The sequence below is a fragment of the Odocoileus virginianus genome, chromosome 1 (genome assembly GCF_023699985.2).
Source record: "Odocoileus virginianus isolate 20LAN1187 ecotype Illinois chromosome 1, Ovbor_1.2, whole genome shotgun sequence".
Taxonomy (NCBI): Eukaryota; Metazoa; Chordata; class Mammalia; order Artiodactyla; family Cervidae; genus Odocoileus; species Odocoileus virginianus.
In genome coordinates, this window is record NC_069674.1 from 5054698 (window position 1) to 5080323 (window position 25626).

Here is a 25626-nt window from a genome sequence, read left to right on the forward strand (position 1 = left end):
TCTGTTGCTCAGTTCTCATCCTTAGTATCTCTGGGCTAACGTTTTCTGTCGGGTTCATTGCCCTCAGGATCCCATGTCTTCCTTTTTCTTCCCTCACATCGCTAACTTCATTAGAGAGAGTACTCGGGAGCTGAAGTTTGAGTCTTTGTATGTCTAAAAGGCTTTTCAGTTTAACACTTAATTGTTGGTTTATCTAGGTTAAGGATTGAAAAGTATTTTCCTGTAGAATTGAACACTATTAGTTTATTTTAGGATCTGAAGTTAGAAAGTTTGGTGCTATTTTGATAGTTGTTCATTTATTTAACTTTTCTTTTCCTCCCATGTAGCATCCTCATGGTCTGAATTTTTATTATATATCTTGACCACTTGCTATACTATTATTACACAGATTCTTTGTTGTCCTTTTTACACATAGACTCTAATCTTATTAGATTTTTTAGTTGGTTCCAGATTCTTAATATTACATATGTGGCTGCTTTGAGGAATTGAGGTTCTCAAACTTTTCTACTTTAGACCCTTGAAGGAAAGGAGAATAAAGAGAGGAGTGAATGTGAACTTAAAAGTCCTAGGTTCATAGCCTAAAATCCTCCAAAACCATGAAATCACCTTGGGAATTAGTGTTATACCTTAAGAGTTTTGCATATTTAATGTTGATTTTAATATACAAGTCCTTACGTGGTATACACAACTTTCAGAATCATGAATTCATGAAATGTTATAGATTGAAACCGTATCAATACATTTTCAAGTCCTATATTAAAAATCATGGGGGGACTTCCCTGGTGGTCCAGTGGCTAAAACTCCATACTCCCAGTACAGGGGACCCGGGTTGGATTCCTGGTCAGGAAACTTTAAAGTTTCACATGCAACTGAAAGTTCACATGCCGCAACTTAAGATCCTGTTACCATCAAATAAATAATAATTATGGGATAATTTACTTGATTTCTTTAAAATCCGTAAAGTCCAGAGCACACAGTGGTTATATAAACTAAGGCGTGAAAATATGTCACTTACTGTGTCCACTAGGCAGACTCCTAAAAGTACATGAATGTGGCCAGCCCGGCATTGGACCGGTGAGTGTTAGCTGCTTGCCCCTCTTCTGCTTCTGGGCTTGTGAGCACCGTATCAATTTGTAGGGTGTACTTGATCCTGCTTGTGTGAAGTGCAGGTTAATGTGTGAATGACACAGCTTGGTGGTTTCCTTTGCAGATCACTAAAGTGGTTCTGAGCAAGGGCTGGCGGTGCCTTGAGTGCACCGTGTGTGAGGCCTGTGGGAAGGCGACGGACCCAGGACGGCTCCTGTTGTGCGACGACTGTGACATAAGTTACCACACCTACTGCCTCGACCCTCCGCTGCAGACCGTTCCCAAAGGAGGCTGGAAATGCAAATGGTACCCTGGGACTTTGGTTTCCTCATTAGATGTTTAAGTTAAGAACTGAGCCACATCGTTATAGTTTTCACAGATAAACCACTTCTGCTTAATTGTGTTGATATGTGTTAACAATGATAGGTATCACTAATCAGAAAGTATTTCCAATCTGCATTGAATACCTCCCCCTATTCTGTTCGTGTGTAGCTCTGTGAGTTTCAGCCATGCCGTTAACTTGAGTAAATAGGGCTGAGACCTGTTTGTTGGGTTACAGGTGTGTGTGGTGCAGACACTGTGGAGCTACGTCTGCAGGTCCGAGATGCGAGTGGCAGAACAACTACACCCAGTGTGCCCCCTGTGCGAGCTTGTCCGCCTGCCCCGTCTGCTGCCGGAACTACAGAGAGGAGGACCTGATTCTGCAGTGTAGACAGTGTGACAGGTGCTGTGCTCTCTTACTTCCCCTCTTTTTTTGCAAGCTTCTCTCCCTTAAATATAGGAAAAGAAAACTGGAGAAGAAATTTTCTTCTATCTTAAATTTAAGAAGATCTTTTCCTTACCAGATTTTTTCAGTTGGCTAGAAGCTTTTTCGTATTCTCAATTTCAGGCTTTGCATGTTTCACTTGGCATTTCCTGAGGGCCGATTGCAGCGGCCTGTTACTGTGCTATGTTAGCACCGTTCACATAGTGTTGGTTAGCATATCATCTCATCAGTAGCGTAGGAGTCTCAGGATTTCTGCCTGCCAATTCTTTGTTGTAAGGCAGAATGACATCTTTCGTTTCCCACTGACCATTCATTTCTGTGAGCTCTGTCCCCCTCACAGTAGACGTGTCCCCTGGAGCACGCACATGCTCCACCATTCACAGTCTTTTCCTTCCTTTCTGCTTGCCCTGACCAGCTTCCTTTGTGGCGCAGACAGTACAGAATCTGCCTGCAATGCAAGAGACCCAGGTTCAGTCCTTGGGGCGGACTAGAGAAGGGCATAGCCGCCCACTCCAGTACGCTTGCCCGGAGAGTTCCACGGACAGAGGAGCCTGGCGGACTGTACAGTCCATGGGGTCGCAGAGAGTCGGATGTGACTGAGCGACTGACATTTTCACTTTGAGCCAATGTCCTGGCTGTCTGTGATAGATTACAAAGGGATTGTCCGATCCTCCTCAAATGAAGGTGCTTCTGCTTCTTTCCTGATATCTGTTCCCATTCTTTTTTTCTTCTCAGCTCTGACGGGTTTTGTGGGCCAGCAGGGATGGTTAGGAGAGAAACGTGGGCTGAATGGAAGGAGCATGTGAGACTTAGGGGTTTCATGGTTGCAGGCTGTTAGCTACTGTTGCAGTCTTTAAAAGGAAACCATTCTCAGTGTATTCTTTTTTTCAAAAATAACGAATATGGTCTCTTTAGGTGGATGCATGCAGTTTGTCAGAACTTCAGTACTGAAGAGGAAGTGGAGAATGTAGCAGACATTGGTTTCGATTGTAGCCTGTGCAGACCCTATATGCCTACATCAAATGGTAAGACGCGGTCCGAGTGGTGAGTGTGCGCGATCGTGCAGCTTGCCTGTGCTTGTCCTGGACCAGCGAGTGGGCTCAGCGCTGCTCCTTTTTTCTTTTTGTGAAGCTGTTATTTGGAAAGCGTTTTATGAAAAATAAGTTATTTTTCGTTTTAAATTAACTCTTACTACCTCAACTTAATATATTAAAGCAATCTACTTACATGAAGTAAATTAAGAATATATTTTAGCTCTAAGATGTAAGCGTAGCTTTCAAGACTCATAATTTTGTAATTATTAGGCATATGTAGAAATCCAGTATATCGATCTTTTTTTTTTTAACATCAATTCTTATCAGTTTTCTTCTACATAGTGTGTATTTCCTCTGCCGTTTCTCCCTGTTGAATTCTACTTAGAATTCAAGCATTTATTTCACTAAAATGGGTGCAGCAGTAGAAACTTGAGCCATATGTAAATCCTTAAATACATTTTAACTTTTTTGAAAAAATTATTATTTTTTTTTTTAAATTTCAGTGCCTTCCTCAGACTGCTGTGAATCTTCACTTGTAGCACAAATTGTCACAAAAGTGAAAGAACTAGGTAAAATCTGAAATGCTTTCCTTGACTGTTCTTTACAAAAAACAAAGAAACGCTTGATTTTTATGTTATTGACTTGTTACATGACTCCTGCCTTAATCATGTTCAGTGTAAAGTCCCTAATGTTGTTAGTCATTTCTCTAATAATATACAAAATGCCTGTCTTTTCCAGCTTTAGTGTGACAGTATTCCTACAAATCTCAGCAAATTGTCAGTGAAAATAACCACTTTTGAAATAACTGCTATCTACATACTTGTTTTGATTTCATCGATACATTATTGTGTTTAGTTATCAATTAAAACAATGAAATTTAGTTAGCAAACAAATCTCTTCAGAATTTATTCTCTTTTTCTGTAATAGATCAGCCTAGAATAGTGATTAACAGGATACTCAAACTGTCATTCTTTTGCATAGTTCTATTTGATTTCATTTGATACAAAAACTTTTGGATAGCACAGAAATTGTTCTAATGAGCAGCAACTTCGTACACTTCAAATTTTGCAGGATTTCTGGTTATTTACTACCTCTCCTTGTAAGTGATTATACTTATACTTTGATTTCCAAATGGGCTTTTGGAGTAGTATTATTTCTCCTGTGTAAATTCATCCTCACCTTCTACGCTGAAATGCCGCTCTAGGAGAAAACTCGTACTTGAGTGGCTGCAGCACTGCTTTTTAGCTTCGGTGCTTGCTTTTTAAATTCCCATATTGATACATGAAGATAGAAATGCTCGGAAGACCATTTTTTAAAAAAATTGACAAGATGCCTGTCTATAATTCAAGGAAGTTTGGCCAACTATTACTTTTAATTGAATACTGCTAATTATCTGTGCATTTCATAGGTGATTTGTTTATAGAAGTCACATTGCCTTGACATGAGCCTTATTGGAGAGTAATCAACTTATCAATCAAAACTAAAAGAATTTTAATTTGTTTCCTTGGGATATTGTAATTTTAGATCCACCCAAGACCTACACCCAGGATGGGGTGTGTTTGACGGAATCAGGGATGACTCAGTTACAGAGCCTCACGGTTACTGTTCCAAGAAGAAAACGGTCAAAACCAAAGTTGAAGTTGAAGATCATAAATCAGAATAGTGTGGCTGTCCTTCAGACCCCTCCAGACATCCAGTCAGAGCATTCCAGGGACGGTGAAATGGACGACAGTCGAGGTAATACTTAACATGTTTTCCATGGAATACATTTGCAAAAAGCTAAAAAAGCTTTTAAAGGATGTGATTTACACAAGGGTAAATCCTGCTGGGGGCTTCCCAGGTGGCTTAGTGGTAAAGAATCTGTCTGCTAATGCAGAAGATAAAGGTTCGATCCCCGGGTCCAAAAGATTCCCTGGAGGAGGAAATGGATACTCACTCCAGTATTCTTGCTTGGGAAATCCCTTGGACAGAGGAGCCTGGCGGGATACAGTCTGTGGGTTTGCGGAGAGTCGGACATGGCTTATCCTCTAAAGAGTAACAAAATCCTGTTGACTTAGAGGATAACCCTTGGTGTGACCCTGTCCTAAGAGAGTGGTCTTCTTGCATCTTACTTTTTTGGGTTCTTTTCCTTTCATGTATCCTTTTTAAAGAAATTTCCAGGAGCATTATATGTTTGAAGATCACAAATCTGACAATTCAGGATTTGCTAGATGGCAGTGAAAGCCGCCTCAGATGGCTGTGAGCTTAGATTCCATGGCTAAGTTCAAGTAGAATCCCATCCATGCATTCTAGAAATGAAAAACCATCATTTTTTCAAGTGTAAGTGTACATTCACAGATGTTTATCATAAAACATCTTTTGTAAACATTTTCGTGGTTAGAAATATATATATATATATATATTTTTAGCTGAATTCTTGTGATGAAAAAGTAACTTTGAGTGAGTGAAAGTCGTTCGTGTCCGACTCTTTGCGGCCCCATGACTGTATAGTCTGTGGAATTCTCCAGATCAGAATATTGGAGTGGGTAGCCTTTTCCTTCTCCAAGGGGATCTTCCCAACCAGAGATAAAACCCGGGTCTCCCATATTGCAGGCAGATTCTTTGCCAGCTTAAATTTACCATATTAAATTCAATATGAGGTTTGTTTTTGCTTATCTCTGAAGAAACTCACCATCGGCTTGTTTATCTTTAGAGTGGTTGTTTCTTTTCAGGTGATTTAAAAATAAAGAATTACTTTGTTCCATCACATCTCATCATTTACCAGTACTTAATGAATGTCTGCTGTGCGCCACATGTTGGAAGTCCTGTCAGTGAACAAAGCGGATAAACTTCTCTGCTCATGGAACTTTCATTTTAATATTAGAAAAAAAGGATCATTAAAAATATATGACAGCATAAGGTGATAAAAAATGTGTTTGGCAAGTGCTGTTGAGAGGACGTGAGAATGCAGATGGTGGGGTGAGGGTTCAGATGACCTGACCTGCTCTTACCTGAGAGGAGACGGCGTGAATGCCGGTGCAGAGACCCTCGGTGGGGCGCTCTGGCATGCTTGCTGTGTGGCCAGCAGGGTGAGCATAAGGGCAGAAGGCAGTGATGAGAGCAGAGGTGTGTGTGTTTGGGGGGGGGGGGGTGACGCGGTAGGTCTCCCAGGACTGCGCAGGTGTTGCCTAAGGATTCACTGTAAGTGGAAGGGGAGCATTGTCGGAGGCTTCTGATGAGAAGGGAGGTGTGATCTTAGATTTTTAAAAGAGCGCTCTGCTGCAGTGTAAACAGAGTTTTAAGCACAAGAGCTGTGGCAAGTAGTTCAGGCAGGAGGCTGTTGCGGTTGTCAGATGAGATATCCTCGTGACTTAGAGTGGGTCTGTGTGTGCGCCTGTTTATCCTGACATTTCTTACGCAGTAGTGTGGGTTTGGGTCTGTGTGGTTGGGAGAAAAGCGCTCTGTTGCTTCTGTGTAAGATCCCCCCGAAGACCTTTGCCTGGGATGTCCCTTTTGAAGCCTCTTAGAAACCAAACATCAATAAAAAGACCATATGGCTTTCCCAGTGACTGCTGTTCTGGGAAACAACACTGTGAGAAATGGTGGCTATTTCTGCACCTGTACAGTTTCCAGATTGAGGCTGCCAGCAGAGACGTCCCCTTAGACGTAATACCGCGCATCGTATCATACACATAAAGCAAGGTCCACCTGAACTTAATGCTCCTGAAATACGGCAGCGATACCCATCTTTGTGGGGTTAATTTTTAACTCTCCTGATGAGTGTTTCTTGAGGGAAATAAGTCATAAACAGTCACCTTAGCATATCAGAAACAAACTCCTTGTCCAGTAAAAGCAGGCTTCTTTCTAATTCACCTACTGGAATCGGAATACCCTGTTAATACAGACTGTCCCTGTCTGCGCCGCGGCGCGCCCCCCCCCCCCCCCCCCCCCCCATCTAAAGAGTCTGTGTCTCAAGAGTGGGAACACAATGCTTCCCTCTTGGTTGCTGCCCCGGGGTGGCCCCCTCACAACACGGTGGGGGGTTAGGATGCACCCAGTCTGTGGCAGGGAGGGTGTGGGGTAGGTTGAGAGGAGCCAAGGAGACGAGAGAAAGCGGCTGGGTGGGTAGGTTTGCGATTTGTTAATGCTCATTCCCTCAACTCTTTAAACTTTGTTTTTGGACAAGTAGTATATTCACATGTTTTAAAAGCAAGAATAAAGGTGTTCCTTTTTTCTGTGTCTGGCCATTTCACTTCTCCAGCCACAGCCATTCTGTGTGTCCTTGCAGAGATGTTTTAATTCACGTACAGGCTCCCGGAGTATACGTTTTTTTGTTCCTTTTGTCTTACTGTTCTTTTCCTTGCCTTTATACCATTCTTCATTTTTCATATTCCTTTGTATGGCTGTAAGTAACTCAATCCCATTTTGAGAGACCTTTAGGGTTTTTTTTGTTTTGGGGTTTTTTTGTTTTTTTTTTTTTGTTTTTTTTTTGCTTTTTCCTCATCTACTCTGAGGGTCTTGAGATTTCATGTATTTCTCTTTCTCATTTGGTGGACATGTCTTCTTGAGAGACTTCCTGAGTTTCTTGAGAGTGCATGGAAGGCAAATTTGAGAGGTTATGTATTTCTGAAAATGTACCCACCCACCTGACCATTTCCAGGTTGGAATTCAGTTTCCCTTCAGCATTTTGAAGTCATTGGTCTAGAGTCTTTTAGTTTCTAGTATTTAGGGAACTTGGTATGATCTGTGTTGTCTCTGGATTCTCTTTGGACTTTAGGGAATTGCTTGTCTGCAGTGCTCTGAAATTTCATGAAGATAGGTCTATTTCATTCTCTTTTGTATGTTTTCCTTTCTTTCGTCAGGCACTGAGTGGTCCCTCATCTCACACCCCTCAGCGTTAGGAAATGTTCTGGAAACCACTGATTCTTCTTCCCTTTGGTGCCTCCTTCTTTTTCTGGACCCTTCTGTTCAGATGTGAAACCCACTCAGCTCATGCTCCCTGTCTTTTCTCTCCTTCCAACTTACATCTTCGCATTTTACTCTAAAGTGAATTTTCTTATTTTCTATCCCTTTACTGGTTTTCCTTTTTCTTTTGCTCTTAAATGTCATGCGTTAATTTCCAAGGCTGTCTTCCTTTGAATGCTCCTTTCATAGCATCCTGTTCTTGCTTTACCTGTGTTTTCTCTTACGGTAAAGTGGTTTTTCTCTATTTCCTTTTTCCTACATAGTCTTTAAATTCCCAGTTGCTTTTTGTGGCCTCAGGTCTCTGTCTTTCGTGTGATAGATAATTCTTGGTTGTCCATGCATGATTAAAAGTGAAGGCTAAAAGTGGTGATTGGATAAACAAACAGTTTTTTAAAAGCAGAATGAGGGATTAAAACCTTGATGAAAAGCTTCAGGTCTGTGGGTGATGTGTGTTGGCTGAGCTTTTGTGCCCTGTGCTCCCTATTTGGAGAATCCCCCAGTGCGCATACCTTCAGGCATTTCCCTGGGACTGGTCCCGTTTCCCAGAAGGATCTCCTGTCTCCTCTTGGGGAGTGGAGGTTTAGCTTTTGACCTTCTGGGAGTTGAGTGGGGAAAGACCCCCAGATGAGAGTGCCAGCATTTAACCTGCCTGGAGTCACTGAATCCTGCTTTTAGAACCTTGCCCCAGTGTGCAGCTGAAGAGTGTCCAAGAGCCTCAAGCCCTGTGGGTGTACTTGGCAGCCTCCCAGTGTGTGGAGCTGGGACAGTTGTAGGGCTTACGGCTTCTGTAGTTAATAAAAATAAAGTTCTCTGTTTTAGCTTCCTCCTACCCATTTCCAAAGGTGCCTGGTTCTGCCAGTTCCTCACCCTTTTGAAGATTGTGATATAAGCTGGATTTGTTTTTTTGGTTCTTTCCACGTTTAAATGAGAATTTGCGTTTTAACTCAGTTGTCATTCATCTTTCAGCTTTCTCCTTCCAAAATTATGGCTTTTCTTCTTTCCTGTTTTCTCTCTCTGTAGGTTTGTTTTTTTAAAAACAAGGTATTTTACTTTGTGTAGGGTGTTTCAGGAGAGTGAAGTTAGATTTTAGTTTCCCACCTAACCCTAAATTCCTTCTCATATATATTTCAGTGGGTTTATTTTAAGGTAAATAGTTACACTGTTTTCTTTGGTGTTTGCTAAGTTTCAGTAAATAAATTTTCACGGGTTAATTTTAGCTATAGAAATCAATTATCAGAATAATTATAGAATTGACGGCAAACATTGACCTAATATTAATATTACTAAAAAAAAAACAGCGCTAATGGTATTATAGAAATGTTATGCATAATACTTACAATATTGAAGAAAAGTGTTAACAATTCTTAAATGTATTTGATAACTTTCTCCCCCTGCAGCACAGCATAAAGTAGCATTTAAAAAGCTTTGATTACCATGGTTTTAAAAGTATTCTTCTCTTAAGAACTAAACTTTTGTGTGCATTACTTAATTTCATTGATTACATCATTCTGAAAAAATTATTGAGCACCTGTCACTTATGATGCTAATGATGCAGCTGTTAATAAGAATCTTGATACCTGTTTTTAAGGAGAGTACAGTCTAGCAAGGAAATGGACATTGAGAACCAATTCAAATGAAGTCTAATGTACAGGAGCATGTAACTGGAAATTCTCTAAGAAATGATAATAAGTCCTGAGAGAGGAGTGGATAGGGGCAGGCAGTGAAGGCAGAGCTGGATGAGCGCAGGAAACCGAGTCTGAGTTGGTGGGAGGGAGGCGAGGCCGAGGCGCTCACAGCACACGTTACACGGGCCTTGCGGCTTGAATCTCATTCTGAGGCTGCTGGGAAGACATTAAAGGGTTCTTAAGCAGAAAATTGATAGGTATTTATAGAAAGATCATTTAGGCTGCAGTTAAAAGAACCGATTAGGGAGGAAGGTAAGCTTGGAGGCAAGGAGAGAGATAGGAGGGGAGGGAATTGCAGTAAGTTGAGATTGGACTGAGATGACAGTCGAGAAAAGAAAACGCCTTTGAGAGATACTGAGGAGTCTTGATGGTATGAAAAAAGAAATGAGGCATTGTCAAGAGTGTCTCCCAGGAGTCTGGCTTCTGCAGGGTACATTTCTTTGCTCTTTAATGACAGGCAAATCCCAAGAAAGGGAGGAAGTTCATCTCAAAATTAGTAGTTCAATTTTGTATGTAGAGTTTTCAGTAACTGGGTAATATCTAATTACAGATTAGTTGCAACTCAGGAGAGTTGTAGGCTAGAGAGACAGCCTTCGGGTCCTGGACCTGAAGATGTAATTAACAGCAAGGAGTGATAGGTTAAGCGCAGGTTGATTTGTAATTGTCTTTCCAGGCATCCTCTCTGTTCCCCTTCCTTGAGCCTCGTGTTGCGTCTCCTGAGAGAGGTTCGAAACTTCCCCAGCCGCCAGGGCCTTTCCGTCTGTCTGTACCTTCCCTGGCAGGTGGGACGCGTGATTAGGGTGGCTCAGCAGCCACTCTGCTTTCCTCTTACATGGGAGCTGTACATTCAGTAGTTTCTTCAGTTCTCTCTGTACATTTACTTTTTTCCAGAAGCAGAACTTATGGATTGTGATGGAAAATCAGAATCTAGTCCTGAACGAGAAGCTGTGGATGATGAAACTAAGGGGGCAGAAGGAACGGAGGGTGTCAAAAAGAGAAAAAGGAAACCGTATAGACCAGGTATAGTACCTTAGCTGGACATTTTAGTTATAATCAAAACGTAGTTGATTTAAAGAAAATAGAATAGGGCTTCAATTATAATGAACTATAACTTCTTAACAACTCTCTAAACTAAAACTTGTATGTGTAGATGACAGAACTAGACTTACTTTAATATGCTTTGTAGGTGATAAATGCCTTGGTGTGGGTATGTGACTAATTCACAATGAAACATTATATGTTTTCCCTTGATGTGTACCTCTGTTAATTTTTTCATGATTTAGCATTCACTTTCTAATATTTTGTTTTTTTTAATTTACTGCATTTTTTTTGTGCAGGAGTATCAGCCAGTATGTGTACAATGTGAAGGTGATATGACAGAGTTCTTATGTTTCTGAGAATTTATAGTTTGGTTAATAATGTGACTGTTAAGAACTCTTATTTGCTCTCTGCCTCAGAGGAGGGGAGAGAAAAGCTGTCTTGTTTGTCAAACTTTTTTTGCCTTAATGGAAAAAAACTATTGAAATATTCACAATACAGAACTTCTAGGTTCTTTTTAGGCAGTTTGCTTATGAAAATTTTTGCATTTTTTAAGCAAAAATTTTTTAAGTATATATTTTAACTGGAGTATACTTGCTTTACAAGATTATGTTAGTTTCTGCCGTACAAAAGTATGAATCAGCTGTTAGTGTATATTTATCCCCTCCCCCTGGCCTGGAACCTCCATCCCACCCACCCTCTGCCGTGAGGTAGATTGAATCAGTTCAGTCTTTGTTCTTCTGATTGCTTTTGTTTTATTGATAAGAATGATCTGAATACCTTTTGATGTGTAAGGAGAAGCTTTCTTTTCTGCTAGATTTTCCTTCCAGATGGGCCACATCTATAATTAATGCCTAGATGAGTTTCGTCCAATCATTGTATGAAAATAATTTCATTTCTTTGTAATTATGAGGCTTATAAGGCACTTACTTTTTTAGACATGTCTGAATTCCTTCCAGGAACTTAAGAGTTAAATGTTGAGGGGTTTTTTTTGTTTTGTTTTTTTCCTTATCTGCCTTATATGGAAGCAAGTCATCCATGTCAGGGACCCATTTGAGGGACCCATTAGGTCACAAAGTATATTGTTAATGATTAAAGCTGTTCATGCTGCTGTGTGTTAGGCCCTAGTCTCAGCACTTTATATGTGTTCGTTTATTTAGTGCTTGTAACCTGCGTATAGGAGATGTTGTACATTGTCCCTGTTTCACCAGTGAGGGAACTGAAGCAGGGGAAAGGTAAACAACTTGCCCAAGGTCTGCCAGTAACTGGAATGGCACAGTTTGGCGCCGGATTCCGTGCCCTCCCTGGGGCTACGTGTGTCTCATGTCTTGGGCTTTACTAAGGGTACCTGGACACATTTCCCCAAAAGTCATGCTGATTTTCTTTGGGATCATCTGATTTAGTTTGTATCTTGTGTCTGTTCTCCCTCAGCTAACATACAAATGATTTGAATGATGATCTGTGAGTTACTGACATTAAGGAAACAAGCATCATATACTATAATGTTTACTCTGACATTGTTTAGAAGTAGTACGTGTAGTCAGTCTTCTGTACTTCAATGAATTTTTATTCCTGTTTGGTTAGTAATAAGGTAACAATAACTTTGATGTCTTATTTCCGAACTCTTGTATTTTGCATTAAAATGAGATTATTGATTTAAATTAGCCCATTTGAATTTGAGATATTCCTCACATAAGACTAAACATTTTCATCCTGCTTCTGGAGGAAATACAGGGAGAAGTTAGTTATTTACGGGATTCCCCAATTTCTGTTTTGGATAGGTATTGGTGGATTTATGGTACGACAAAGAAGTCGAACTGGGCAAGGAAAAACCAAAAGATCTGTGATCAGAAAGGATTCCTCAGGCTCCATTTCCGAGCAATTACCCAGCAGAGATGATGGTATGGTCCTGATTTTGATTGATTTTACTGTCTTGTCTTGACATTCCCATTGAAAACAACTATTGGAAATAATGCTACGTTTACCACCTTAAGTGCTTCTTAGCTATCTGTAAAGTACCTGTGAAGTTCATATCTGCAGTAGAGTAGGTTTGAGAAGAAAATTATTTAAGCCCAATAGATTATGTTGCTTTGAGATTTTTAACAAGTGTTTTTGTTGTTATTTTCCCTCTGTTAAGTATAAACAGTTTAGGGACTTGATCACATAGATACATTTGGTACTTGCTGGTCATCTCACAACAGGCCTTTCTTTGCCTGCTTTAGGTACTTGGCATAAAATCAGAAGCTTTGTAGACCATGTATTTGAAAGTGACAGGGTACCCCAGTAATTTATAACAAAATAGTATGCTGTTTTAGAAATATATCTTCCAATTAATATTCTGTCATCTTTTCTTAGAGTTTCAAAGAAAGCTAAGTCATTGCTAAAGCCATAGCTTAAGAATTGGTTCTAATGAAGACTTTGCGATCCATATGGTCTTGATCTGTATGTTTTCTGTATTTTAAATATTGTATATAGAATGTAAAGAAAAATGATATGTTTTTTGAATAAAGCTTTTCCATTACATTGTGGTAGGCTTTTGGCCTGTGAATTAATTTTTTAAAAATTGCTGTACATTTTTAAAAGGAAGCCCTGTAATGGTTTTCAAGAAGTTTCTGATATTATGTAATGTGACTATAATAAGCCCCAATTAAGAAATGTGATACATTCAGTGAAACTATTTTTTGTATTTTCCATGTTTGTCTCTATTGTCTTCTAAATAATTTTAGTCTCATCATTTAGTTCAGTGTTTTTCATTTGTCATCCATTGAGTTTTTAATTGATGGTGCATATTTTCCTTTTCGTAACTACTATTTAGATATTAGAAACTTGTAGTTTCTTCTTACAACTTATTCCTCATAGTTTCAGTTGATTTAGAGTAAAATATTTTAAAATCGTTGCACATCAGATTCTACGCTGTGTATCTCCTGTACCCTGTTGCCTAGTGCCTCATTTGATTGTATTTATTGTGTGAGATATACATACATATATATTAAACAACAAAAAAAATTTTTTTTAACTGTGAGCTCATATTCTGTAGAGTGTTCTCTGAATTTTTTGAGAACTGAATTGAAGGTTGGTTCCTTCAGAAAATATTTTCATTTGTTGCTGCCAGTAACATGAGGTACTACTATCCCAGGACTCCTTTAAGCTAAGTATTTAGCTTAAAGATTTTTGGTCCACCTGTGTTATATAAATCCAGGTTTCTTACACATCAGGGCTGTATTGAGTTTATGAACTCTCCAGGAAGATGTTCATTTGTTTTACCTTTCTCTCCAGCACCATGTTATTCAGTGACAGTTTTCTTTGCTGCTGAGGTGGGGATGCTGGTGAGTGATGAGAGGAGGACCAGGGGAACGGGAGGGTGTGTTCCGTGTTCACCCAGCCCTGAGTGTGGAGTCCTGGGTCCCTCCTTTGTAGCAGGCACCCTTGCTTGATCTCGCCACCTTGGGAAGAGGCTCTAGGCTTTGTCTTCTATACCCCATTCCTCATAGTGCTCTGAAAACCAGAGTTCAAGGTCACTAGGTTTTAGCACAATTTCAGAGAGCTTCATTTTGTTCTTTCCTTATTTTTGTGGCTCCTGTTTGACCTTAATTTTTGGTCTTAGAGAATTCTATATTTTCTGGTTAGATTACTGGTAAATTAAAAAACATTTGTTTAAAATGTGTTTATCCACTATATTTAGTACTTTTTATTTGACCTATGTAGTCTGGCAACATAAGTGCCCACATTGATTTTCAGAAGGCATGTATGTGTCTTTTGCTTAAAGTATCTGAGAGTATCATTTGATTCCTTGCTCACCTGCTCTAAGTGGTGTTCATGTTTATTAGTCCAACATTTCAGATTTTTGCATTTCTTTTATTTTAAATTTGAGCATTCATAATGTTTTTATGAGCAGATTCATAGATAGTCATACATTATCACAATATGTATGTACTACAGATACCTAGTTTGCAATAAATCCCCACACCTGGAATTGCTGGATTGAGGGATACACATTTTTTAAAAGACTTGCTGGATGGTTCCAATAAACTCTCCCTACAGGTTGGACCTGCTAAACTCCTTTTAGTTGTTTGTGAGTAGCCATTTCTCCATGCTCATTAGCATTGAGTATGTATTTTTTTTTTTACCTTTAACAAGATGTCAGCATTTACATAAAAACAAATTTCTGCTTTGTAAGAAAACACTCATTAAGACACAATAGGAAGCATGCAGGTACTTAAGTAGACATGAAATGAATTTTTATGATACTTAAAATTAACTTACTTTGAGATCTTTTTGTGAAAAATTTTATTTATCAGTCATTATGTATTAAATTTAGACTGCTGTATGTCAGTTATATCTCAATAAAACTGAAAGAATAAAGACAAAACTTGTCTGTGTGTATGTTGGTAAGTTAGTTATCATTTATTATTAGTTACTTTGGTGGGTTTATCTGAAAATTTTAAGTACCACATATTTATAAGTGTGATTGTTGTTTCAGGCTGGAGTGAGCAGTTACCAGATACCTTAGTTGATGAATCTATTTCTGTTAATGAAAACACTGAAAAAATAAAGAAGAGATACCGAAAAAGGAAAAATAAGCTGGAAGAAATTTTCCCTGCCTATTTACAAGTAATATTTTGCTTTATATTATGTATTTGTTAATGAAAGAAATGTGAAGTAATGTCTTGAGTTTTGAAAAACAGTTTTCTTGTTTTTGTCATCCTAAATGCTATTTTTACCTTCTTGCTTGCTAAGTCACTTCAGTCGCGTCCGACCCTGTGTGACCCCATAGACGGCAGCCCACCAGGCTCCCCCCGTCCCTGGGATTCTCCAGGCAAGAACACTGGAGTAGGTTGCCATTTCCTTCTCCAGTGCATGAAAGTGAAAAGGGAAAGTGAAGTCGCTCAGTCGTGTCCGACTCGTAGCGACCCGATGGACTGCAGCCTCCTAGGCTCCTCTGTCCATGGGTTTTTCCAGGGAAGAGGACTGGAGTGGGGTGCCATTGCCTTCTCCGTTTTACCTTCCAGGGGCCCTTAAAAATTACATTTATCGTTTTTGTGCTTTGATACTTTTCACAGAGTTCTTTTTTTATCCCAGTTTTTCACTTCTAAATTTCAGAAGACATATAAGAACTCTTTGGCTGGGAAAGGCTCATTGCAAACCAGGCACACCTTTGTGCTCTGCACACCCACATCTGGTGGACTCCCTTTGCCAGTACTGGTTATAGTAATTATGTTCACTGAATGAAGAGGGTTTTTTAGCAGCCAGAATTACAGCTTTAATAACACTTACCACTTTTAGGGGCTTCCCAAGTGGTAATAGTGGTGAAGAACCCACTTACCAGTGCAGGAGATATAATAAACTTTTGATCCCTGAGTCGGGAAGATCCCCTGGAGGAGGGCATGGCAACCCGCTTCAGTATTCTTGCCTGGAGAATCCCGTGGACAGAGGAGCCTGGTGGGCTACAGTCTATAGGGTCACAAAGAGTCAGACATGACATGCTTGCACCCATTCATTTTAGAAGTATGAAAACTGATCATTCCATACTTTCACAAAAGAGCCTTTCAAAATAGTGGATTGGATTTCCTGTTTACTACTATAGTCATAATCTCAATCTAGATGATTTCTTTTGGTGAACAGATGTAATTCCCCTAGTGTTCATCAGTAATTTACAACTTTCTGATATGAAGGAAACTTGTAATGGTACTGTTTCTTGGACATCTTGTGATAGCAATTGTAATTTTTTTTTCCCACTGCTTTTTGGAGTAGAGTGAGAAATATAGTGACTAGTGATGAAAATCCACGAGGAATTCATAAACAGTTTTTTCTAGTTTTTCTTTCTTTACCACAGCAGTGTCAAGATAAGTTATAAATAATTGTGTGATCTACCCAGTAGAAACAGTTTTGTGGTCTGTTCACACCAGACGGTTGATGAACACCACTAAGTCCATGAGCCTTTTGCCTAAGGTGTTCTCAGACCTCTCAGGTTCATGCTGAAGGCATTAAGTGAGCAATCCGTAAAGTTCCAAGACGCTTCCTACTGTTCAACGTTTTCTTAATGATAAAAGCATTGCTGGTAAAAGAAGCAAGTCATCTCCTGCCCAGTGCTCTTCTCTTTGTGGGTTTTCAGACTTTCATAGTGAAACAACTTGTTCATTTCAAAAAAGGGAAAATTTCAGGTATTCATCTCCTCTACCAGAAATCACATACCATTCTCCCCTATCCCTTTTCAAAAGTTAACTGCTTGGTGTTTCTCCTTTGAGAACTTTTTAAATAATTTATTTTTGCACAATCTTAATAGTCTTGGTTTGTATTTTATGTTTTGCTGGACAAATCATTCAAATTTCTTTCTTTTAAAGTTGTACTGTATTTTAGAGCTTTATTTTTGACAGCATAGTCCTACATCCTTTTTAAAAATTTATGTATTTTACAGTATGGATGTTTATAATTTATTTAGTCAAATGCTTTCTGACAGACATTGAGACTATTTTCATTTTTGGATATAACTAAAAAATGATGCAGTGAACCTCTTTTGTTTATGTATCTTTGGCAAGAGTGTATTAAATATGGGTAGTTACTGCAAAATTGCCCTCCCCTTTCCAGACAGACCACATTATAGAAAATAGAATTTTGGAATAGAAGTAAGTGAAGGGGGTCCCCAGCACTTCCTGTTGTTCTCCTTACTGATGCTGGAGGAGTTGGGGAGAGAGACCTGGAATTGCGAGGAGGCCGGGCTTGAAACAGTGGTCTCTGCAGTCAAGTGTATTGGAATGAAGAAAAGTCAGCATGAGTAACTGAATGAAAAGCCAAGGCTTTTAATGGTGGCAAAGTTTGTACACATAGTTTGTTTAAAATGACTGTAAAAACGCTGTTTTAGATTTATAGTGTGTGAAGTCTTTAATGTGGTTATATGCATCAGTAGGAGATTGCTAAATCTATCTGTGAAGTATACAGATATTAAAGTTGCAGATCAAACCCTTGAGCTAGCCTCTGCAGATCATCTATAAATGTTAGTAATATTCATGAAGTTTTAGCTTTTCTTATAATATGAATTAAGGTGCCATAGTATTATAAATTTATCCATTGTCACTGTAGTCTAATTTTGGATTACCAAATTATTATACTGCGATTGCTAGAAACATTTGACGGAAGTGGGTAGTTTTATTTGGTTAATTTTACTTGATTCTAGTTTAAAAAACACCAAAAAACCTTACTTTTAAAATAAGGGGAATTGATATAAAATAACTGACAGGGTATCTCTATTGTTTACATATTTCTGTATTCAATTCTTATATTGTTAAATACTAAGCTTTTCTGTTATTTCTGCCTTATATAACAAAATGACAGTTATCTGTATTCTCATTTTAGAATTTTATAACTGAGTCAGTCGTTTCCATGTGTGTCTTTGTCTAGGAAGCTTTCTTTGGAAAAGATCTTCTGGATACAACAAGACAAAACAAACTAAGTTTAGATAATCTATCAGAAGACACAACCCAGCTTTCTTATAAAACAAACGCAAACACCAATTTCTTGGATCCTTCTTTAGACCCACTACTTAGTTCATCCTCAACGCCAGCAAAACCTGGAGCTCACGGTATGTAGAGTAAATGACAAGATTTTTTTAATCACAGCACATTCATCTTCCTTTTAGTCAGACCTTTGAAATGCTTATAAAACTTACCTTTATTGAAATATAAGTTGCATTCCATAAATGCAACTATTTTTTAAGTTTACCAGGTCTGTATGAGTTAGCAAATAAATTCATCTTTGTTATTACCATGAAATCAACTCTTGAAAATGCTTGGTTTATAGTTGACTGAGGGTGACATATGGGAGTGTAATGAGGCCATGATTGGTAAGTTACAATAATCTTCAACTTAAGATGATTTTCAAAATTAATTATATAGCCCCAAGAAATTCCAAAGAAGAAAAAAAGCATACTGTAGTTGGAAACTGTCTGACCCAAACTGTCTGACCCATTGTGTTAATGTAACGTGGAATATGTTGCCTTGGGAGAAGGAAATGGTAACTCACTCCAGTATTCTTGCCTGGAGAATCCCTTGGATGGAGGAGCCTGGTAGGCTGCTGTTCATAGGGTCGCACAGAGTCAGACACGACTGAAGCGACTTATCATGCATGCATGCATTGGAGAAGGAAATGGCAACCCACTCCAGTATTCCTGTCTGGAGAATCCCAGGGACAGAGGAGTCTGTTGGGCTGCAGTCTGTGGGGTCGCACAGAGTAGGACATGACTGAAGTGACTTAGCAGTAGCAGCAGCATATTGCCTTAGATCAGTTTCTCACTGCTGACAGTTTAGGCCATCACCCTTTGTTGATGGAGGGAGGCCATCTGGAGCATTGCAGGATATTCAGCAGCATCTCTAGCCTCACGATGTTGCAATATAAAAAATGTCTCTGGATATTGCCAAATGTCCCCTGCAAACCTGTCCTCTGCTGAGATTCTAGACACAGCGGATACGGGGAGTGCTCAGAATCAGAGAAAGATACGAGAACATAATGTGTATAAAGTAATATTGACATCAGCAAGACTCTCTAGAGTTTAGCTGTCTCGGTATCACAAAGTTTTTCTTCCACGTCTGTATTTTTGTTTTTGTTTTTTTATTTTTGATAAAGTCCTTTTAATGGAAAATGTAAAACCCCTCTCAACTTTACAAAGCCATATGTAACACTTGGACTTTAACAAATAAAAGCAAGCCAGTGTTTTTAAAAAATACGTCATTAAATGCATATATGTATATATTTACATTTGGGAAACTGCTGAATCGCACAGCATACATGTCATAATCAGAAAATTACTGCCAAATAATTGTAAAATTTGTAAAATATAAAGTATATAAAGTAGATACTACAGACACTTCAATATTTTGTTGAAGCTATTGACTGTACAATTAAACATTTTCAAAAGGTGTAATTTATTTAAAATTGTCTCATTTTGGTAAAATTTATGTGAACTTTTAAAGCTAAATATTAAACTTATATGTATTTTTGTTTTACTTTCAATTGTGCAGTCCATGGGGTCGCAAAGAATCAGACATGATTGAGCAACTAAACAACAAATTTAATATTCTTCTGACAGGCTTCCTTTTTGTCGTTGAATTGCATTTATCACTCATTTAATTTTATAAACTTAATTTTGAAAATAATCTTGATGCAGCAGCCTGCCACTGAAAGATAACTTTTGATAATACTGAGTTGCATTTTCATTAGCTTGGCATTATCCTGGATTGAAATACAGGCTATGATTATTTTTTTTAACTTCTTGAAATAATTAGAAGCAGTCTTGCCCCCTGTTACTCGAAAGCACACATTCAGCATGAGACTGAAGGCCATACTCTTTGTTTAGTGTTAACAGATCATTTTACTTTTACTTTAGTTCTATTTTTTTTTGAGTATTTACCCTGAAACAGTTACCCCCAGTTTTTTGTTTTTTTTTCTTTTTTTGTTTTTTTTTCTTTAAGGATACTGTTGTCAAGAGAATATATTATTGAAATAATTTTATTTCTTAAAAACTTTACAAATATTTGGGCATACAAAATTTACTTTGGCTTTCAATTTGAAAAATTGTATTTTTATGTATGTGTGAATTCTATCTGATATGTTTAATGGGACAAGACTATGTATGTTTTATAGAAATACTTGGTCTGGAATATTTTATGTCTTCTCTTTTTTTTTCTTGAGTAAAAGCAGTCAAAAATGGGTTCAAAACTTCTGATATTCCTTAAGTGACTGAAAAAGTCACTAAAGGTGCCTAAATATCCTCCTACTTGATTAGGCCAGAAACCCTTGTCTCTCTCCCTCGCGCTTGATTGTCTCACGTTCTGCATCTCACACACCCACAAGTTTGTCTCTGCCTTCAGATGCCATCCCACACCAGCGGCTGCCTACCTCAGCCTCTGTCCACTGCGTGAAGGCGGGCAGCACCTCTCACCGGCTCCGGCTCCACTGCTCCCCGATCCAGCTCCAGTCTCCCAACACGCCTTACCCTCCTCCACCCTGGTCCGCTCCACACCTGGCAGCCAGTGTGTTCCCTTTAAGACGTCAGTCACACCCTCTTCTAGCAACCTTCAGCAGTTTCCCGTTTCACAGATGACCCTAAGTGGAAGAGGGTCCACTCAGATGCAGGGCTTTTTCCTCTCATACATACAGCAGTCCTGGGATCTCTGCTTGGCTGAATCTGTGGAGGTGGAAATGAGGCTAGAGAGGGCTGAGTGTAGGTCATGTTTGGATTTTTGAGTTCGTGGAGGATTGGTGGCCCACACCATGTTGTTCTTAATCCTTTTTTCCCTCATTGTTTATTTTTATAGCACTTATACTGGTGTCATTTATTTACTGTCCGACTCCCTCTGAAAGAGGAAGCTCTGGAGCATCTGCACTGTGTGTTAGTCCCTTCTGTATTCTGGTGGCTGGACCAGTGCCTGTAAACGTCCCCCATAGACATAATTCTGTGGATGCTGAAATACCTTCTTGAGTAAATGAGTGAATTAATGAGTGTTAAGAGTAAACCTGGAAGTAGGCATTTTACTCAATGGTATCTGCTTTATACTTTACAAGAAACTTTAAACAGTAGGTTTGTCTTTAATATTTATCTTCTATTGTGTTTTCTAAATGTCATTTTTAGAGGTGCCTTTTTCTAAATGGTTTTTTTTTTTTTTTTTTTTTTGCTCTGTTACAGCATTCTATTTCACTTTCATTGCCTATAGGTTTTTATTTTAAGATTTATTATTAATATACAGTATCACAAAAACAAAAATCTTAATTTTTAATGTTTTGTTATTCAAATGTTGGAGTGCCTTTTCTATGAAAAATTTCTTAGTTTAGAAGTAATAATCTTTTTATGATTGTAGCACTTACCTCAGCATCTGCTATATTCTCGATATTTGGTAAATGGTTGAATGAATGAGTTTTAGAATTTAAAGTCTAGGAAAATGTTGACACTTCGCAAATATACTTACTATACTTAGGTCCTGCTGATGACCCCTTAGCTGACATTTCTGAAGTCTTAAACACAGATGATGACATTCTTGGAATAATTTCAGATGACCTTGCAAAATCAGTTGATCATTCAGGTACATTTGCCCAGTGTCTATTTTATGATGTGAGTGAGGTGTGTGTGTGTGTGTGTGTGTGTGTGAAGCAAGCGTAGTCATTGCAATGGAAAAAAAGTCTTTTTCTTTCTTTGGCGTTGTCAAACTCATCATTATATTTGATCTGCCTTGACTTTCCTGCTTTAAAAGGGGAAGTATCGAATTAGTAATTTCTGTTATCTTTTTAATTGCATCAAATCTAAGACTTTTTGCCTTAGAGTCCTGTTGTACCTCGTTTCTTCGTTTGCGTCATCCCCCGCTTCCCGCTCCTGTGGTAATCATCCATTTTATTTGGTTTGGGTCTTGTAGGTCTTGATTTATGCACTTTCCAGGTTGAGAGCTCACCTTGTGCATTTGGTAAGAAACAGCAATGGATGATGGCTGCCTAGAAGTAGTTCTGTTTTGTTTTAGTAGTGATTTCAGCTGAGACAAGCTGTAGGTGCATGTGTACTTGCTATAGTGCTGCTTCGTCACTAATCCAGCTTTGTTTTCTCTGTGTGTGCAGCGAAGGCATGGCACACCTGTACTGTGCTTTGCGTGACCTTCTCTGTAGTGTTCTTTTTTTTTTTTTAATGAGTGGTTTACTCTTGTTAGAAAGCAATCTGTACTATTACCCAAACATATTAACAGTTCCTAGTATAAGCTCAAATAAAAGGAGATGAATTTTTACTTGTTGATAGTAGTAACATTGAGGAAGTGTAATAAAATAGACAAAAAACCATTTTAAAATGTTATTCTTGCTTAAAAACCAATTTATGTAAGATACAGCGTGTTATGAACATAATCTGTATCTTATTTTTGACTACAGAATATTTCAGAAATAAGATCTGTAGTTGGAATTGTTCACCAGAGGATGATTTTTACTAAGCATTAAGAGTTTTTGAGCTTTCCATTAATTGTGTGAAACTTAATAGTTTTATAACCTGCATATGATAGTTGACCCACGCTTTTGAAACAGTTTTCTAAGTTTGAGTTAAAAGTATATTGAACATTATATATTGATTCTTCTTAGAGACCCCTAACTTAATAATATGGTGCTTTTTTGTGTGTGGAAATTAGCAATTTAGAACTAGAAGTGTTCTTTTGTTTCTGAGGAAATGTATTTGCGTTGATCAAACCATAACTTTTTAAAGCAGAACCTAGGTTTACAAATATATTGTGCCTAATTTTTACTGATTGACTCCCTGGATTGATTTAAGAATCTAGATTAATTAAGAATTACAGGCTTTCTATTGCTCTGTTTTAATCCTGTTGTTGTGTATTAATGCAGGTAAATAGTATAACGCGTTTTGTGTGAGTGTTCAGAACTCACTTTCTGATATACACACCTTGCTCCTCTAGCTGGAATAGACGTTGGTCCGGGTGCTGATGACCCTTCATCTCTGCCTCAGGCAACTGTGGGTCAGAGTTCACGGCCTCTAAGTGAAGAGCAGCTCGATGGCATCCTCAGCCCTGAACTTGACAAGATGGTCACAGACGGTAAAGCATTTGCCCTCCATCTGGGCTTTCTGAAGACATGCAGAAATGTAATAGCATCTTCAAAGATGTCTGCATGCCAGTTAACTTCTGTTCTGGTCATTCTGTGACAAATACTATATTGTATCCGGATATTGACATGGTGGTAGTTAATATTCCCGTCTCTTCTCTTTTCTCCTAGGAGCAATTCTCAGCAAGTTGTATAAAATCCCAGGTATTTGTGTTCTGATTCTTTTGTTGATGGAAATAGCACTCGCTGTGCTCTGGCTCTGGTGGTCTCTTAACCGTGCTGTCCTTGTGGTCGTGTCTCCTAGAGCTCGGGGGCAAGGACGTGGAAGACTTGTTTACCGCGGTGCTCAGTCCTGCCGCCGTGCCGCCGCCCCCCGTGCCGCAGCCCCCTGCGCCCCCGCTACTACCCGTGCACGGCCAGGGTACGTCGCCTCTAGACAAGTGTCGTAAGTATGGCCCTGCCGCACGTGCCCCCTCACGTTGCGTCGGCTGCCGCATGCCCCTCGGCTGCCATGCACGCAGACTTGACGGGAGAGGGTCCTCTTTTGTGCTGATGGGGTAGGACCAGCCTCTGAATTCCTCAGTCACACCCCCGCCTCCCCAGCATTCCCTGGAACTCAGCAGCTCACTCTGTGGTCAGAATTCGTTTGCCCACTTCACTGGCAGTGCCCCCTGTTGACAATGCCCGCCTCCTTCCCTGCCCTCAGTCCTGGTCCCGCGTCACCTTCCTCTGTTCCCGCAGAACTGCTCAGCCCTCACCGGCTGCCTTGGACTCATCCATCTGCTCTGAGTCTCAGTCCGGCCCTCCGTGGTCAGCAAGTCTCCATGCACACACTCCCCCCGTGCTTTCCATTCCTAGCGTGTGGTGCAAATATAAACGCCCATTTGGGGCATTATGGTTTTCCCTGTAAATGGTGAGCTCCTTGAAGGCTAGAGTCACAGCTGTCTTCACTGTTTACCTGCCACAGAACATGGCCTCAGTAAATTCTTGCAGAGTAAATCGGTGCCCTTCCTACCACTGTTGACTGAAATTCCTATTTCTGTGGAAATTTGCCTACTTTGTTTAACACACTTTCTTCTACCTATTTGTAACTAGTTGCAGAACAAATTTCAGGCTTTCCTTTCTCCCTCTTTCTGAAGAGCTGAAATCTGATAGGCTAGGATCAAAATTTTGTGGGCATAGGTAAGGAGATACTGCTTTAGACTATATTCTTGATAATTTGAGTATTGGGTCCTCTCTATATCCTGTTGTCACTGCTTCGTGATTCTAAACTGAATGATTTATAATGATGCTTTTATAAGCTCATACACTGTATTTGTGTACGTGCTGCAAAGTGCAAATAATTTAATGTTACCTCAGCCACCAATTTAGTGTATACATGAAAATTTCTATAATGCATATAATTGAAGTGTTTTAGTTTCTACCAGTTTAGCCACTAAACATCAATTTACCATGATGTTTGCTAGACCCCAAATGTGATTTACATTTGAATCAAACAGATTCATAAGTGCTTCCTAACATAATTGTTCCCATACACGTTCTTAATGACTAAGAACTCTTCCGTGTTTCTCTTCACAGCATATAAAAATAAAAGCAACTATCTCCAAGTTTTCTGGAACTAGAACTATTTCAAAAATCAAATCAGTTAAAGATGTATTTCTTTATAAAAAGGTTTTATGATCATTGTTTAAATCATTTCAAAGTGCAATCTCATGTTTAATAAGGTACTGAGGATTAGGGAGGTTGATGTTTACTTGGAGGGGAGGTGGGTTTTGGCCTCGTGCTTACATGTAACTCAGAGATGACTAAGGCTGACAACCCACCAGAGTTTGTAATTTAGTATTGTAGACTTTCAGGTAGACAACTAATTTCTGTTGTTGATGCTGTTCAGTGGCTCAGTCGTGTCTCTTTGCAACCCCATGGACTGTATCATGCCAGACATCTTGTCCTTCACTATCTACTGGAGTTTGCTCAAACTCATGTCCATTATAGTGAGCATAATTCAAACAGAGCTGTAAGAGTCTCTGAGATTTCAGCATTTGTGTTTGAAAGAACAATAACTTAAGGATAAAATGTGGTCAGATCACATGCAGGGAAACACGGACCTGTTTAGGAATGGAAGCTCTGCTACTTCCCAGAGCAAAGGAGGAGAGGTAAAATGGGCAGTGTTTATGGAGGCCAAATTAGAAAGTGCAACATTGGGGCTATATTTTGTCTGGACAGCTAGGCATTGGCAATTGGCCTTTTTTCCTCCAGCCTTTGGAGATCTCACACCAGTGAAATGATCCAGTGAGTCACATGTTTTGGCAAAGTAGCTCTGGTGTTAATTTTGGAAGTGGATTTGGGATGGGAAGAAGTTGTATGTTGTATATTGATGAGTTTATTTCAGTTGGGACTGAATGAAAAATTGGATTCCGTGTGAATATATCTGCAGTAGTAACTGAAAGGAGGAAATGGATTTGATTTGATAGACAGCGATGTTAGCATAAGTAGGAACGTG

At 39.1% G+C, this 25626-nt stretch overlaps 1 protein-coding gene across 22 annotated transcripts in view; it reads left to right on the forward strand.

The window, feature by feature from the left end:
* The window catches only part of KMT2C (lysine methyltransferase 2C), a 260160-nt gene that overhangs the window by 184834 nt on the left and 49700 nt on the right, over positions 1 to 25626 (forward strand). For 14 of the 22 annotated variants that reach the window (XR_011482353.1, XM_070451895.1, XM_070451133.1 and 11 more), the window contains 14 exons: positions 1211 to 1392; positions 1646 to 1810; positions 2768 to 2877; positions 3390 to 3455; positions 4411 to 4623; positions 10407 to 10535; positions 12335 to 12454; positions 15034 to 15164; positions 17949 to 18129; positions 21518 to 21622; positions 21950 to 21997; positions 22982 to 23119; positions 23298 to 23330; positions 23431 to 23571. Coding sequence is in view for 21 of the 22 variants with exons in the window: in XM_070451895.1 (XP_070307996.1) it covers positions 1211 to 1392; positions 1646 to 1810; positions 2768 to 2877; positions 3390 to 3455; positions 4411 to 4623; positions 10407 to 10535; positions 12335 to 12454; positions 15034 to 15164; positions 17949 to 18129; positions 21518 to 21622; positions 21950 to 21997; positions 22982 to 23119; positions 23298 to 23330; positions 23431 to 23571 (1762 nt within the window). In the remaining variant the exon portion in view is untranslated. The remainder of the gene's footprint in view (positions 1 to 1210; positions 1393 to 1645; positions 1811 to 2767; positions 2878 to 3389; positions 3456 to 4410; positions 4624 to 10406; positions 10536 to 12334; positions 12455 to 15033; positions 15165 to 17948; positions 18130 to 21517; positions 21623 to 21949; positions 21998 to 22981; positions 23120 to 23297; positions 23331 to 23430; positions 23572 to 25626) is intronic. The other 8 variants (XM_070451385.1, XM_070451924.1, XM_070451739.1 and 5 more) reach the window with 4 other exon arrangements.